The sequence below is a fragment of the Maniola jurtina genome, chromosome 13 (assembly GCF_905333055.1).
Source record: "Maniola jurtina chromosome 13, ilManJurt1.1, whole genome shotgun sequence".
NCBI classification, from domain to species: domain Eukaryota; kingdom Metazoa; phylum Arthropoda; class Insecta; order Lepidoptera; family Nymphalidae; genus Maniola; species Maniola jurtina.
In genome coordinates this window covers 11,865,677-11,883,160 of record NC_060041.1, presented here as the reverse complement: position 1 = coordinate 11,883,160, position 17,484 = coordinate 11,865,677, and the positions used below count along the sequence as shown (strand labels likewise).

Here is a 17,484-nt window from a genome sequence, read left to right as displayed (position 1 = left end):
TAAATTTAAGTTCCGTTCATCAACAATGAACACTTCTCCGAATTCATGGTTTTTGTCTCTGACCTTACAGTGTAGGTTGTAGGAATAGGCTTATGTCTATCGTGAATTAATATTCCATCCATACTCGTGACAAACTTCAATATGTTCTTTTATTCACTTTATTGTACAACCAAATTACGCGAAACGACGCTGTGTAGAAACTGACAAGGGGTATGGGTTCAATAAAACTGCCATAAATAAAAATTAAATTAAAAATTTAAAAAACCCCCGACACATAAACCTCTAAAAAGTAAAAAATAATAGGTAAATATGTATGGGCCCTTTAAGAATAGTATAAATAGTAAAGTTTTATCCAAGCGTTCGTTGCGCCAGGGGACCGCTACCTATGATAAACTATGAAAGTCATCTGTTGTAGAAAGAATAGTCTTTAGCGGTCCCCCGACGCAACGAACGCTTGGATAAAACTTTACTATTTATACTATTCTTAAAGGGCCCATACATATTTACCTATTATTTTTTACTTTTTAGAGGTTTATGTGTCGGGGGTTTTTTAAATTTTTAATTTAATTTTTATTTCACGCTTTTTAAACTTTATTCTTAAATTACCGTTTATTTGTGCCATTCTAAAACCCAATTTCTATAATAATATAAATCCAATAAGGCAGCTAATATCTCTTCAAAAGTAACATCAATGTTATGTTAATTATACGTTCCATGAAATATTTTTGACCGAACATCACTAAATCAAGAATTATCTGAATGACTCACATAGTTTAACACGACCAAAACGAAATATCTGTTTCTAACATGTCGTTGCTTTAAAAATGTACCCATTTTACGTAGTCGTATAATAGTTCGCTTTTCAAGATACACCTACGATTAAATTGAAATCGACTTTCACCCGATGAAATAAGGAATAAAGTGGCTTGTATTTCATTTTGTTTGTTATTGCATGTCAAATTTTTATTTGACATAACTTTCAAAAACCGGTCAAGTGCGAGTCTGCCTCACACATGAAGAGTTCCGTACAAGTTTTTTTTTATGTAATGACAATTCAGTTGTCGGATTTTTCTCTTTACTTGGGCCACAGGAGTAGAGTGCTTGGGCTATAAGATATTGCTACCTGCCTTTCATGATTCTACGTAAACGGGAAGTACCCAATTTATAAGTTTTGATTCTCTTGAAAGATGACATACAGACAGAACGAAGTGGTGAAGGAAAACACCGTCAGGAAACCTGCATGCTTGAGACTTGGCCATAATGCTCCCTCAAAGGTGCGTGAGGTGTGCCAATACGTGCTTGGCCAGTGTGGTAGCTTCTCATTCTGAAAGGAGACTTGTGCTCAGTAGTGAGCCGGCGATGGGTTGATCCTGATGATGATGAATTTTAAACGTATTTTGTCAAAGTAAATAAGCTGAGTTCAAGCAGATAAAATAAAAAGAAGGTGCGCCTAATGCATCATCCAAACCTGCGCGACAAAGCGACTACGATGCGGGAACCTCAGCCGCGCGGAGGGTCATCGCCTCCTACGATATTTAATGGTGCCATGCACACCTACGCGACTACAACAGTCGAGGCTACCTACATCTTTTTTTTTCTACAGATACCTACTGAACCCTAAAAATAGATTGACTATGGTTTGGGTTTGGGTTGATTGTTCGTGGCCTTTGGTTGACTGTTGGATATTATAATTGAATTAATGTTTTCTCGTTTAACTGTGATTATAATATTTTATAAATTAGAAACTCCGCGCCTACGATCCAAAGTATCGGAGTTTTCCAAAACATTATTTTCAAATAAATAATTATGTATCCAGGCAACGTCCATCTTGACAACTTGACATTTGCCAATTGACATAATATTATGAACCTCTGTTACAATAGTGAAAGATCCCAGGGCCACCAGCCGTCACGTATTTTCTGACGAACGAAATGTGGACGATTGAGTAGTGTTACTATGTACTAAGAACGCATGCTTACAGACCTGCTAGCTTGCTTAGACGGCCAATTTTCAGGTATCAGGTAATCAAGGTACATAAAAACATTACTTACCTCACGTAAATTCTCCAATTTTTTTAATTTTTAGCAGATTTTTTTTAATATTAATAATTAATTGAGATAAGTAAACTATAAGAGAGTGAGAGAGAAGTCAATATATCCTAATACATGTCTTACTCAGTCTCATGCGCGTAGATAATGATGCCCTCGCGCTCAAACCCACAGAGGCATTAAAATTGAATTTAGGGGATGATTGGCCCTCTGGATCGGTCTGTCTTCTTGTAAAAGGTTTTGAAATAGTTGTCTGGTGGACATATATAAAAATGGAGCATCAGAATTTACGTGCAGTTAAGTAATTACTTATTTTGGGAGCTTTAAAGCGTCTGCAAAGCAATACGGCCGACGCACGGTGGGGCAGTTCCGGGAATTAGCTGGCCATAAATCGATTTCTCAAAAATGGCCATTGACAAACAAAACTTACTACCTTAGGTAATTAAGTAGACACCGAACATAATGCCACCTCTCCATTCCTCTAATTAGGGGTGTTCACCATTTTGTGTCAGTCTAAACCTGAGCGTCACTCTACGTGTTCATATTGCGTTAACTGATTCAATTAAAACAACTTTTTAAAAAGTGATTTTTATATGTTAGTGAGTTATTTTTGAAAAAAATCTTAATGGATTCGATTATAACAGGTAAGCGCCCATATATTACATTTATAAAAAAGTTTGAATAACGTTAAAATAGATATTTTATGGCACTTGCAAAATAATGCTTCTGTTGCGGTCGAAAAATCATCTTTTAGATACTCAAAAAGGTTTTACTTTAACTTCCCACCGAGTCCCATCGGTTTTATTCATTGTAAATAAAAACTGACTATTATCCCTAATTGAATACATCGAGATTAGCTGCGGTCTCCCGCGGAATCCATATTTTGAAGGCTATGAAGTACATGGCGGAAAATCGCCGTATTTCACAAATTTCTTTTTTTCGGTTTAAACCGGTTTTTATTTGCTTCCAGAATAGGAAGGCACTTTAGGGACTCGCACCGTAACACGTGGATTTCTTTTTACTAAAATGCAATAACAAGACTTGCCCGATTTTGATGCAAAATTGATTTATCTTGAGAGATATATTCTATCACAAGATGAATATTGTGATGAACAAAAGAAGGAAGTTAAACATAATTTCTCACGTCTAAAGTCACAATTTAAGAAAAAATGGATCGAGTCACATAAAAAGGCCCATACTTTCATTCAAAAGAATGATGAATGGTTAAAAGGAACATACGAAATACCGAGACCTAAATAGCTTTCTTCTGGTAGACCATCAAAGTCGTTTGAAGATTCAAGTGGGAGAAGTAAACGCAGAAAAACACTCAAAATGCGTAGCACTATAGAAACAGACCACAAAACTTTATATTGAGTTGTATCCCTGGCACCCTATGTCTCCAACAATGCATAAAATCTTAATACATTGTGCAACTGTAATGGATCATGCACTTCTGCCTATTGGATTACTATCCGAAGAAGCAGCAGAGGCACGAAACAAACATTTTCGCCAGTATCGGTATTTCGCAAGAAAATGCTCAAGGGAGCAATGCAATTATGACGGCCTTAATAGGTTGTTGCTAAGTTCGGATCCATTAATATCGAGCATAAAGCCAAAACCTAAAAGAAAAAATGTGCCTCATAGCAAAGAAGCGTTGGAAATGCTTATTTCCGCTGAACTCAACACAGCAGAATGTCCTCATGAGGAATCTGAACCGGACCAACTTGACAAGGATGAATTGAGCTCTAGCTCTGGTGAAGACACTTGGGATTGATCTGAATCACATTATGTTTATTTTTGTGTTTTTTTATTTACCATCGCACCTTTATTTTCTTCGTTTTTGTTTTTATATTTTCTTAATTTATCATAATCACGATTTTAATTTACTATTATAGTTTTAGTGTTTTTAGTTTTTTACTATGTTTTATATAGAAATAAAATCTGTTTTGGCACTTTATGGAATTATTTGTTTTTCGTGTCAAAAAACGTTTGTTTCTCCTTCGCGGTAAAACTACTGAACCGATTTGGCTGAAATTTCGAATGAATATAGATTATGCCCTGGGTTAGTACATAGGTTACTTTTTATCTCAGAAAATCCATGGTTTCCACATGATTTAAATCAGAATTTCGACAAAAGGGATTTAAAACCAAAGTATACGCAAGCGGGGCCGCGGGCATCAGTTAGTTTTAAAAAATAAGTTCCCAAAATACTAAAAAATATAATTTAACCTATTTACAACACATATATGGGAGAAAATAATATTGGCCGCCTAATTCCTGGATCTGCCCCACTGTGCGACGCGGGAAATGTCTGGGAGTATTGGCGACATATTTTTAAGGATATTGCCTAAAATATATGTAAAAATCAGTTTGGCGAATTTACGTGAGGTAAGTAATGTTTTTATGTACCTTGATTATCAGATACCTGAAAATTGTCCGTCTAAGCAAGCTAGCACGTAGGCTAGGCATGCTTTCTTAGTACTTACTAACACTACTCAATCGTACATATTTCCTGTGTCAGAAAATACGTAACCTCTGGTGGTCCTGGGATAAAAGTAATAAGAAAACCAGAAAAGAGCTGATAACTTCCAAACGGCTGAACCAATTTTTTTGGATTATAGCTAAGAACACTCTCGATCAAGCCACCTTTCAAACAAAAAAAACTAAATTAAAATCGGTTCATTCGTTTAGGCGCTACGAGGCCACAGACAGATACACAGATACACAGATACACAGATACACAGATACACAGATACACACGTCAAACTTATAACACCCCTCTTTTTGGGTCGGGGGTTAAAAAGAGATGTTTTTACATTTTTGAAAACTCGTCTTTTGACCTGTAAAACATGTTTAATCTTTTTCAATAAAAATATTTCTTTATATTAATACTCCTACACCTATTTATAACACGGCATAGAATATGCCCCAAAATATTTATGTCTTAAATAACGAAACTAATTGTGACACATATACAGGTGATGTCTTTAAACGCAGGTCTTGGGTCACCTATGATCGAGATAATGGCCGACACGGCTGTGGCGCTCGCGTCCGCTAACGTGCAGCTAGTTTCCAAGAAAGTTATTGGAAGAATGTGTAGGGTAAGAAATTCTTTCCATATTTCCCTCTCAAACATTGTGATTTGTGAAATGTAGACTTTGCCATTCACATTCCCTACATTTTACATGATGTTGAATTGCCGTCCATTATCAGAAATCAGATAATATGGAACCCCATTTTTGCATTTAGTTGAACATGCTTATGATTTTTATACGTTTAGTTTTTATTTTTTATTTTAAATTATCATTTTGTATTTATTTTCTTTTTTTATATTTTTCTGCAGGCCCTATCTAAACTACCTAATAATTCCCTGGGTCCCGTAACAGCGGCCTCTGTAAGTTATGTAATATTATTTTGTTTTATTTATAAGTTTTTACTATAAGTTTTTCGTTTTTATTTACTTAATTTGTTTTCACGACATTTTAAAATTGTTTAAACTTTGGTTTTGTAAGAATTCCTTTAAATTCTATTAAAATAAAATCATTTCTGTGCAACAGGTGGTGGATAAAACATGTCATTCACCAACAGCCATGTTGGAACAGCATATGATGTGGGATGATATTGCGATACTTGCTAGATATTTGGTAAGCTCCTACTATTTACTGGTAAATTTGTACATTAAAAGTAGTTTGTAACTATGAGTACGATAACTTTCTTTTGCTTTAGAGCCTTGCCCCCTTTCTACATGGCCCTGTTGATTCGCATTACATTATGACAAAAAAAATTGACAATTTGGTTCTGAGATACTTATGGCGTATATTTTTATGCTAGTTGATGCTGTCATTCAACAATTGCCTCGACGTGACCCGCCACCTCCCGTACCTATTCCATACGGTCACGTTCCTGGTGTGCTCCGGTACGGTATCGATGCGCGCTGCAACCCACGGACTGGTTATCAACATCATACATTCGTTATGTACGTGTAACTCGCCTACATTTGCGGGTAAGTGGCCTTTTAGAATCTGTAACGAAGACTTAAACGCTTATTAAAAATTAATTTTAAAAGTATTTTCATTCAAAATACAATATTTATATCATGTAGGAAATTTTAGGGCATTACCATCTATAGAAGAGCTAAAAATCATGTCCCATGAAGCTATCTTAATTAGTTTGAAAGCAAAAACGAGTTGCAGCCCGCAAAAATTTTTGTTCAGAATTTCCCGTCTTATGTAGCATAGATGGCGATAATGTAGGGAAACTTATGGCTCTTATGCTGATATGTCAAAACTCTACCGATAGTCCAGAAAGATAGTTAGAATAACAGGCATTAAACTTTGAACATAATATTCATAATAAGTTATAAAATGTTGCCGAAACATCACCGGATCTAAATTTAACTAGTCGACCGGTAACTAACGGATTTTTGTTCACGCAAAGTAAAGAGCACAACTATAAGCTACTTATCCAACTAAGAACTAAGAAGAAGATTACCTTAGATAATTTTATTATTATAGACGCAGGCGTTATTTTGCGGAAGTCCATAATATACAAGGAACCAAAAGCTTAATTCGCTATAATCCGCCAAACCAACGAAATCTGTATGTAGCAACGGTACGCAGCACCACACAAATTCAAACACCACTCGACGCGCGTTTCGCCCCGACACCGGAGCATCCTCAGGAGATGTAGAAAGGTCTACAATCTACATCTCCTGAGGATGCACCATACAGATTTCATTGGTTTGGCGGATTATAGCAAATTAAGCTTTTGGTTCCTTGTTTAGACATTTTTTTAGAAAATACGGCCAAAAGAGAACCCTAAACTCCCCAAATCCCCGATAAACAACAATAATCTTATTAAAGACTGATTTTATCAAGGCTTTTCAGAGGAGACGCAGCGCTTACTTATGCTGTCTCTCGACGAGTTCGCTCTGCCAAAGTTTTACCAAATGTTCGGAATATCCAAAGTAAAGTCAGCCGCCGTCACCGCTTTTAGGAGTCCTTATAATCGACACACAGCTGATTGGTATGTCCTTTTCTCTTTATAATACATGTCATTATATAAAGTTTTCATTTAGTCCTTTTAAAATTGTATTTTCATCTTCTAAGGGACTTATGCTTTTGTGAACCTTTGCTGCGCCCAAAAATAATAAAGATAAGGGATTATATGCCTCTAACTGAATGAATGTTTTCATCTAAAACAGTAATCCAGTCGGTAAAAGATTTATTGACAAGCGTTATCCTGGCACTTCTACTATTTGAGCATGAGAAGTAGAAGCGTGGACGTGATTCATAAGCTTAGTACTGGTTCCATGATTTGTACCTTGTATTTTGTGGCACAATGATGGTGTAAATGTTTTATTCATTCTTAATTATTTTTTCTGTTCGAAAAATTGGCTGAATAATTTAAACACGCCCTAAAATGGATATCAAACTCAGTAAGATTGATTTATAACTCCTAAAAACATCTTTTTCTCAAAGTCATCTTTTAAGAAATGCTAGAAACAATTTGGGCAGTTTTAACTTATTGTCCACAATAATAAATATTGATCTGGTGCTCTTCCCAAATTGTTGATTTTTTTATCACGTAGCGCATCTTTCTCTATGGCCCTTTCTCCACCAGACCTCTTTCTTGTCAGGAAAAATAATTATGGGCAAAAAATATTTCCCCAGGTATTCGGACTCGTACACCTGTTCTGAGGGCAGTATCGGCCCTATAGCCGTGGGTATACCCGGCGCCGTGGGAGCGGGGGTGCATATAGGACTAGGGCCGTGTTCGCAGTCTGACCGTGAGAGATTACCTTTACAATCGCTTGAGATCATCGTGGACGCCCTGCTTGAGATTATGGAGGCGTGTATGCACGATATACCCACTTGTGATTGGCTGGTGACTTGGTGAGTGATTTTATTTAGTACATTTATTTTGAAGTAGATGATGCCAAGAAATTTCATTGTTTGAGGTTTTGAAAATCCCGTAAGAACTAGATTTTCTGGTATAAAAAGTAGTCTATGTCCGTCGGTCTCTGGGGTGCAAGCTATTTTTGTACCTTTCATCAAAATCATAGGATAGAAGTGAAATGGTAACAGACAGACAGACCTACTTTTGCATTTATATTGTTAGGATTATGGATATGGTATATTGTATAAGTGTCAAATTCATTTGTTTCATTATTAAATTTTGCCGTGTAAAAACGGATATCTGGTTTAAGAACTTCCATACCCTTTCGAAGTACCACCACCACCACCACCACCACCACCACCACCACCACCACCACCACCACCACCACCACCACCACCACCACCACCACCACCACCACCACCACCATTACCACCAGGTTAACACCAGGTGAAATCATAGTCAAGGGATAACTTGTAATAGTTGTAATCGAATAAAAAAAAAGGCCTTGATTCAGCTGTCTAAGAACTTTGGTCGTCGAGACCAAACCCACAAGTTGAAACTCGATGGATCTATTATTTCCTACAGTTTTCCTATTCCATCAGCAGAACCTAGTCCTATTCTGCATTAAAATGCTATTAATCAGTATTTGGAATAATTTGCATCTTCTTCTTCAGGACATCTTTGGCAAAGAGTTTTGCATTCTGTTTCAACCCGGCCTTGCAGCCACGAGCACTCATCGTTTTTGGATGTATAAGTAAGTAGCTGAAAGCATTGCACTTGTAATCATATATTGGCACAGAGCAAAGATTTGGGTTGGCAAACAGATCTAAGAAGAGGTATAGGGAAGGGGTAGATGTAGTGGATAATTAAGAGTCTCGATAGCTTAACGATTAAGGAGCGAACTGAGTTCTGAAAGATCGGCGGTTCAAACCCCACCCGTTGCACTATTGTCGTACCTACTCCTAGCACAAGCTTTACGCTTAATTGGAGGGGAAAATGATGCGTAACCTCGCTTTTTTCGTCGTTGTTGTCGTCAGCAACCGTTAAGCGACTTCCACACGACGCCGGATCCAGCAAACTCCCTGCGACTCGTCTGATGTGAGGTCGCCATTCCAGCTCTTGGGACCCCAACAACTATCGATCCTTCAACTATATCTTTCTTTCTTATCAGAATACAGTTACTTGATAACTTCTTTGAGCACTGGTCTGAAATATTCAAAACATGTCCGTAAATCTTTGTAGGTAAAAACGTCACAGATGACGACATGAAACAACTCCTGCGCATACTTGTAAAAGCGTTGGAATCGTTCAACGACCTGGCGTTATTAGAAGCCATTATCATGTGCTTGACGAGATTGCAGCCGCTTTTGTACTCTGTAAGTATTTTGTGTTTTCGTACAGTCCTCAAAAGATTTCAAAGATTGATAAAAATGATTGAGACAACAAATAAAACTTTTCTTATAAAATTACCATCACGGAAATACATGTTTTTTGTAATAAAAATAGGGAGCAAACGAACCAGCGGGTCACCTTATGTTAAGTGATTATCACCGCCCAAGAACATTTGCAGCACCAGAGGAACCGGCAATGCGTTGCTGCCCTTTCAGGAATTTGTTAGTCCACCCCTTGAATAACCCCATGTCGTAATTTAAATAAGTAGGTAGGTAGTATAGTAATTTGTGTTTATTTGCGTATTTTTGCTCGCCACACTCGCCATACTTGATTTATCATGACGTAATACGCACCGCACTTCAAATGATACTCAAATCGATTACTTTGCAAATTCAAATTTTAGACCAGAGTATGTAAAATTTTGCAGCCCCCCATTTTTAACCCCCGACCCAAAAAGAGGGGTGTTATAAGTTTGACGTGTGTATCTGTCTATGGCATCGTAGCTCCTAAACGAATGGACCGATTTTAATTTAGTTTTTTTTTTTTGTTTGAAAGATTGCTTGATCGAGAGTATTCTTAGCGATAATCGAAGGAAAACGGTTCAGCCGTTTGAAAGTTATCAGCTCTTTTTTAGTTTTCTTATAGAGGTTTTTGTGTCGGGGGTTTTTTAAATTTTGAGTTATAATAACTTTCTTTAATAGGAATCTCCAATCCACAAAGCATTATTCTGGGTCGCGTTATCTGTACTCCAATTGGATGAACCTACTTTATACGCGGCGGGTCTCGCGTTAATGGAGCAAAATTTACATACCTTGGATTCGCAGGGAGCTTTTGATGACAAGGTGTGTATCCTCCTAATACATATTTCAGAAATATAGAAAAATTTCGATGACACGGTGAGCATCCTCCAAATGATTTAGAAATATTGAAAAAATTTACTGACAAGTTTGATACTCATCGAATGATTCAGAAATATAGAAAATTATAAAGTAAAAATTGGTGTTTGTCCAACTAGTTTTCAACCTGTCTGGAGCTTATCGGCGCGTCTTGTGTGATTCTTAGGAAAAACTGTTTTCACATTATATGGCCTTTCTTGGGTTTGTTTCTCGGCAAATTGGTTAAAACATGAGAATGATCTTGTATCATTTTCAGCCTTTCGAACAAATCATGATGGAAACTAGAGAACCTTTGGAATGGCATTTCAAGCAACTGGACCATGCTGTTGGATTAAGGTGAGTTAAAATGCGTATGACTACGACTTCGTCCGCATGGACTACACAAATTTAAACCCTCTATTTTACCCCCTTAAGGGTTGAATTTTCAAAAATCCTTTCTTTGCGAATTTCCACGTCGTAATAGCTATTATTATCTAAAAAATTATTATCTAATAAAACTAAAGTAATGTTAGTGGTTTAACTGACAAATTATGAAATTTAAATTTTGATACTACATTAATTTAAAAATCCCAAAAAAAAAACTACTACCATTTCATAGTTTTAAGTTTTCACTTCTGTCTGTAGTCCTCACTAACTTTCATTTTTTTTTTATTATTTTATTTATTTATTTTTTTATCTTTATACAGTTTCCGGTCCAATTTCCACTTCGCCCTTGTGGGTCACCTGTTGAAGGGTTTCCGCCACCCGGCTGCAGGCACCGTGTCGCGTACGTGCCGCGTGCTTGCGTCGCTGCTGTCGCTCGCGGCTCGCCCCAATCGCGACAAGTTCCAGCTCACCACGCGCACCGTCGCCTATCTCACAGGTAACAGCCGTACCGCGATTCCTTCGGGTTTCAGGGGTTCGAAAACTTTTGGCAAAGTGTAGAATTTTTCGATCTTGTCCCCCCTTCACCATTTTACCACCGAACCGCAACACGTCGGGCGAGTTTCCATCCTTATGTCGTTGACATTCCACGCACGAAACGTTTTGCGTCATCATTCCTCATACGCATGGCTAAGGTTTGGAATATTTAATTTTGTAATTTTGAAATTTATTTTCTTGGATACTGTTTATTTTTATATCAAATTAAGACTACACAAAGACAAATGAACTAAAATAACAAAAAAAAATTTTAATGTAAAAAATTCCAGCACTAGTATGTGTGAGCGAAGAAGTCCGTTCTCGTTGTCACGTGAAACATTCACTACCGAAGTGGCTCCCCGACGACTGCGACCATTATTGTCCCGCTGTGGAACACCATCAGGTAAGGACATCACACTAATATTATAAAGGAGAAAGTTTGTATGTGTGTGTGTGTGTGTGTGTATGTTTGTTACTCCTTCACGCAAAAACTACTGGACGGATTGGGCTGAAATTTAGAATGGAGATAGATTATACCCTGGATTAGCACATAGGCTATTTTTATCCCGGAAAATCAAAGAGTTCCCACGGGAATTTAAAAAAACCTACATCCACGCGAACGAAGTATCAGATATTATATCAGCTAGTATAATATATTTCCGTATCTAATAAACTGAGAATGCAATAAAAACCTCTATTACTTACTTACTGGCAGTAAGCTAAACCGTGGCTTGAGCGTCGCGTTCGGCCGTGAACCCAGAAGACGCAGGTTCGAATCCTGCCGGTTCCGTAATAGACTACAGGCCCATGTTTAAAAATGGGTGGGTCATATGAACCACCAGGTGACGTATACAGGACGATATAAGAGCATAAAATAATAAGTTTCAGCACTATGCCGTCACTTGTAAGCTGTCCAACAGAGTGCTGGTGAGAATTGAAAAGTGCAGGTAGAGTGAGTACATTTTGGTCATATATTTTTGTACGGCATTTTTACCATCGATAGATCCATGAAAAATAATAAGAAAGCGCGCAGTGCCGTAAAAAAATGGTGCGCCACAAAGTCAGTAAATGTTTTGATTTTCTGACAATTTCCGGGGTAAATTTGGTCATTTAATTCTGTACGGCACTAGTTTCATACTGTTTCAATACAGCCTCTAATCCATTATTCCGCAACGCCGTACAAAAATCATGCGACAAGGGGAAAAAATTGAGGGTAGCAACCCCCTCTCTTTCCGTGGTCCGGGGGGTGATTTGAGAAAGTACGGCTTTGGTTCCAAAACATTATCTAGCACTCAAAAGTACTATTAAAAATAATGCCGTAAAAAAATTAGTGTTCATTTGAATGTGTATCAATAATTATCTTAATTTCATGGTATACTTAATTTTTAAAGCTGTAAAATCATTTGACTCTGTACGGCAACTTTTTTTTTAACATGATAGTGTAAAATACTATTGTTATATAGTATTGCCGTTCAAAAGAAACTGTTCTAAAAAAATTATAGATAAATACAAAAACTGAAATTTTTCAAATTATTGCAAAAGTTTAAATATTCATAGATTAATAAAATATAGCAATTTTCTACGCTTTTCCATTGTTTTAAATAGTATTAAGATAAATAAATTAGGAAAAAATTATGCCGTACATTTTAATGCAGACCATATCTTTTAGGCTGATGAAAATGACGCTACCATTTTAAGGGTAGTACTTTATGGCCATCTGATACTGTACGGCATTAACATATTTTTGAAGAGAACAATTGATAATATGATAAAATCACTATGCCGTCTAACTGAAGTGAACGGGTGTGTATATAATATCCACATCCCCTACAAACCTTTGGACCAACGAAAATGTACGGCATGTAAAAAAATATTATCTATGCATAAAACACTTTCAAAATAAATTAATTTTATGTTGTTTCAAATCACCCCCCGGACCACAGAAAGAGAGGGGGTTGCTACCCTCAATTTTTTCCCCTTGTCGCATGATTTTTGTACGGCGTTGCGGAATAATGGATTAGAGGCTGTATTGAAACAGTATGAAACTAGTGCCGTACAGAATTAAATGACCAAATTTACCCCGGAAATTGTCAGAAAATCAAAACATTTACTGACTTTGTGGCGCACCATTTTTTTACGGCACTGCGCGCTTTCTTATTATTTTTCATGCATCTATCGATGGTAAAAATGCCGTACAAAAATATATGACCAAAATGTACTCACTCTACCTGCACTTTTCAATTCTCACCAGCACTCTGTTGGACAGCTTACAAGTGACGGCATAGTGCTGAAACTTATTATTTTATGCTCTTATATCGTCCTGTATACGTCACCTGGTGGTTCATATGACCCACCCATTTTTAAACATGGGCCTGTAGTCTATAACTTTTGATTATGTATTTAAAAATTGTTGGTCTTATTCGTATGACTACATTAAAATATTTGTGCAAAGTATTATAGGTGACAGCGAAAATTCCTTTTCTTTTAAAAAGTAAAAGTAAAACATGTTGCAATGGCAAACTTCTAAAACAAGTCGTATTTTTTTTTAAACTGTCCTTAGAAAACGCATTAAAAGTAAAAATTCACATTTCAAAATGACGTTATACAGCGGCTAAATTGATATTCAAAAAAAAAATACCGGACATCCGTACTCGGCGTTTCTTTGTGATGTACCCACAAATTCACGGTTTTGGGCATTCGAGTAAATAGATGATGGATCAGTATTCATCTATACTAATAAATAAAATTGGAGTCTCTGTCTGTAATTTCGAAATAACTACCTCATATTAAGCTCATATGGTTATTTGAACGATACCAACACTGAATCACACGTTTTTAAAATTTTTGTCTGTCTGTATGTCTGTCTGTCTGTCTGTCTGTTTGAAAAGGCTAATCTCTGAAACGGCTGAACCGATTTTGACGGGATTTTCACAGACAAGTTGAGGATTGACCAGGGCGTAACATAGGCTACTTTTTTAACCGACTTTCAAAAAGGGAGTTGTGTTTTTCTACCTATGTACACCGAAATCTCCGAGATTTCTGAACCGATTTGCGTAATTTTTTTTTTAATCGATAGAGAAACTTTGCGACATTGTTTCATAAAAAATTTGGAGTCCAACTCCTCAATCCTGATGCTGCAAAGGATCTGACCAATTCACGCGGGCGAAGCTGCGGGCATCAGCTAGTATTACATAAATAATATGAGGCCGTGTGGTCGCTTAGCCGTTCCTTAATTAGTACCTATATTTCTTTTATCCTCACAGTCCTCGATGCTCATCCATCCACAATCATCTCATTCGTCATGCCAAGGCAGAAGACAAAAATCTTGGGACATCCTCGATCAAGCTGCTTTAAGTTCCGTACATGGTGGTAAGTGCAACTATTCTTAATAAAAATTACTTCAATTTACGTTGAATTATAATGAAGTGATTTATAATAGCCCTAAAAAGATGAAGTAACCTTCAATCACCAATTTAAAAAATCTATATTTAGAAGCTGTTTCTATGAAGTCAAAAAATTTAAATCACCACAGATAGGTCAAGGTTACCATTGCCTTTGAATCATGTCCATAAGACAAGTGCAAGTAACATAAATAACAATCGGATGACTGAAATCCCTATCCTCAAACAGTTGAACAGATTTTCATCAATCATGTCGATTAAACAGGTTTTCGAGTAGAAGAAACCGTATTCAAATCGGTCTATCCGTTTGAGTGCTACGATGACACAATCAGACACCCAGATATACACGTTAAACTTATAATACTCCTCTGCTTTTTGAAAATTGACAAATTCCTGTGATTTTAATCGATGATATTGTAAAAAGGGAAAGAATTTCGAAGATATTGAATTTGGCTTTCCCAAACAACTGATTGCAGATAATGGTATATAATTGCAGGTAAATCTCCCACACTACAACAATCAAGCAGTGGTGGTCACAGCCCTCATCTAATGTCCATACCCCACCAGGTAACATGCAATATTCACTATGTCATTATATTCATTGTTATATTTGTGATCGGTAATATCGATTGATTGGTGTTTAGTTTGATTTCGAAAAGTCATATGCGTTGGAAAGAATTTCGTTTTGTTTCAAAACATTATTGTAAATCAATATTAAAAATAATCGACAACATTGAGATTTTACGAGAGGGCTGTTTAAAGATAATTATGAATATTTATAATCTGAAATTTAAATAACTCTCCTGTAAAACCGAAAATTGTGTAGTTAATGCTATTGTGAACTGAGTCATAATAATGTCACTAAATAGTTACAAAATAATATGTTTTGTGAAAATTTTTAATGTTTATATTCACTATATATCTATTTGAGAAATAATATCAATATCTTTCCTCCGCATCGTACAAAGAATTGGCAATAAAAAATGGCTTGTTAATGCCTTATTTTGAACAGTATATCAGTAAAAAAGTAAAGCTTATGTGTTGGTAAATTGGGATCATTCGAGTAACTATATTTCATTTTTACTGTACTCTCATTGTCAAGCATAAAATGTACAGCCAAGCGTTTTACAAAGATATACCCGAATTGAAAATTTCCTTCAACCTTCAAAATCGGGGAAAGAGTTGGCAGAGAATATAAATGCAGGTGCGGAGTTTCTTACTGGTCTATTCCACTAATGTTCTTTCTCAGTTTCCCATCATCACATCTTCTGAATTGCTCTAAGAACTTTCATTAACGAATAATGCATCGTGTGTTGGACTTAATTTATTATTATGTCTACACCAGCGTTCCCTATCTTCGGCCTTAAATTTTTTTATCGATGGCAGCCACTTTCCGGATATCATCGCTCCACCTTGACGGACTGGAGGAACTTTCCTCAAGGAACTTTCGTCTCTATCGTCCGTAACGAGCTTGTAGATCCCAAATCGGACTCTGCGCTCTAATCTGCAGATTACTTCTTCAAATTCTCTTATGATTCCTAAAAATTTTGTCGACTGAGTATTTAAGCCGGCTGCATATTATCAAGAATAGTCTGTCAAAAAAAATTCTGACGCGCGTCAAAAGGAACTGTGTTCATACATTTTGTTCTGTACCAAGCCAACATGCCGCAGACTCAGTATTTTCCGAATCCGCCGTACGCTTCTGATATTCGTAGAGTGCGTCAGAAATTTTTCTGACCCTCAGTTTTTGATATTAGGTGGCTGGCTTTAATCTTTTATTATTGGCTGTACATTTATAATTCGTATATTATAGTTAGCGAGTGTTCTATATATTATTATGGTCTGAACTCTATGTGATTTATGGAAAATTTAAATTAACATTTTTACCTTTTCCCCTGATTAGATATATTATACTTAAATAAATATTATGGAGTAAAGTAACATTTTATAGAAAGTTTTGCAACTTATTAAGGCTCTGCCTTAATAAGTCTCAGACACGGGTCTGCCCGCAAAATTCAAATTTAATTTGGTTTTAATATTAGTTTACAAATTGCGCAAAAACCAAGTTAAATTTGAATTTTGCGGCTAGACCCGTTTAGTGCGCCTTAAGGCAAGATCTTCCAGAAATCACCTCTATCTATAACTGTCTTTCTTTTTTCAGTAACGTTACTAATCATTCTGTCATGTTCTTTCATGCGACTTGTATGGACTTGTGCAATCGTTGCGTTCGTATGTTTGTCTCTCTCACACACCCACACATATTCGTTTCTTTATTCTGTAACGGTATATCCTAACAAAATACCGGTACCGTTGTATCGTTGATTTTACCTTTACCAAAATGTTCTTTCTATTCACGCTTTATGCAAAAAAAAACGATTTTTCTGTTTTTCGACTTCATTTATACATTATGGATACAAAATGTTTCAAAATAAAATGTTATTGTAAACTGCAATAACACAATTAAAACATTTAACCTTGTTTAATAAATTATTCAATGAACCACAATATTCTTATAAATTTTGAGTTATCAAAAACGAATATGTAAAACACGTTCAAAATCATATCTATGGTTTGTGCATGATTGTAATACCGCTTTGCACTGCTTTACACTAGACCTCGGCTAGAATGCGTTTTAAGACCCAGAGATCCTTTTCAGTGCCAACGGCGAAAGACACTATTGGACCCCCTAGGGTAATGTATCAATAACCTAATCGTAACTTTATGTAAAACAAAAAATAAATAAATAACGTTTCATAATGTTTGATGAACTGAATACCTACGAGTATGTAGTCATTTAATAAATGTGATTTTGAAATAAATACGTAAAAAGGTAAATTTTTTTACTACTACTTTTTACTTACTAATTTTGTTGATCACAATCTATAAACAGAACTATAAACTGACAGGCCTAAATGTAGTGCTATTTTTTCCCCAAGGAGCATCATCAAA

The 17,484-nt window shown here is 36.2% G+C and overlaps 1 protein-coding gene across 1 annotated transcript in view; it reads left to right on the top strand.

The window, feature by feature from the left end:
* LOC123870931 (neurofibromin) overlaps window positions 1-17,484 on the top strand; it is a 49,850-nt gene that overhangs the window by 26,620 nt on the left and 5,746 nt on the right. The window contains exons 45-59 of the mRNA XM_045914429.1: window positions 5,046-5,149; window positions 5,392-5,442; window positions 5,606-5,692; window positions 5,880-6,051; window positions 6,935-7,073; window positions 7,721-7,942; window positions 8,621-8,700; window positions 9,189-9,322; window positions 10,040-10,180; window positions 10,491-10,570; window positions 10,921-11,096; window positions 11,425-11,537; window positions 14,398-14,503; window positions 15,032-15,102; window positions 17,149-17,226. Of these exons, the coding sequence (XP_045770385.1) occupies window positions 5,046-5,149; window positions 5,392-5,442; window positions 5,606-5,692; window positions 5,880-6,051; window positions 6,935-7,073; window positions 7,721-7,942; window positions 8,621-8,700; window positions 9,189-9,322; window positions 10,040-10,180; window positions 10,491-10,570; window positions 10,921-11,096; window positions 11,425-11,537; window positions 14,398-14,503; window positions 15,032-15,102; window positions 17,149-17,226 (1,754 nt within the window). The remainder of the gene's footprint in view (window positions 1-5,045; window positions 5,150-5,391; window positions 5,443-5,605; window positions 5,693-5,879; window positions 6,052-6,934; window positions 7,074-7,720; window positions 7,943-8,620; window positions 8,701-9,188; window positions 9,323-10,039; window positions 10,181-10,490; window positions 10,571-10,920; window positions 11,097-11,424; window positions 11,538-14,397; window positions 14,504-15,031; window positions 15,103-17,148; window positions 17,227-17,484) is intronic.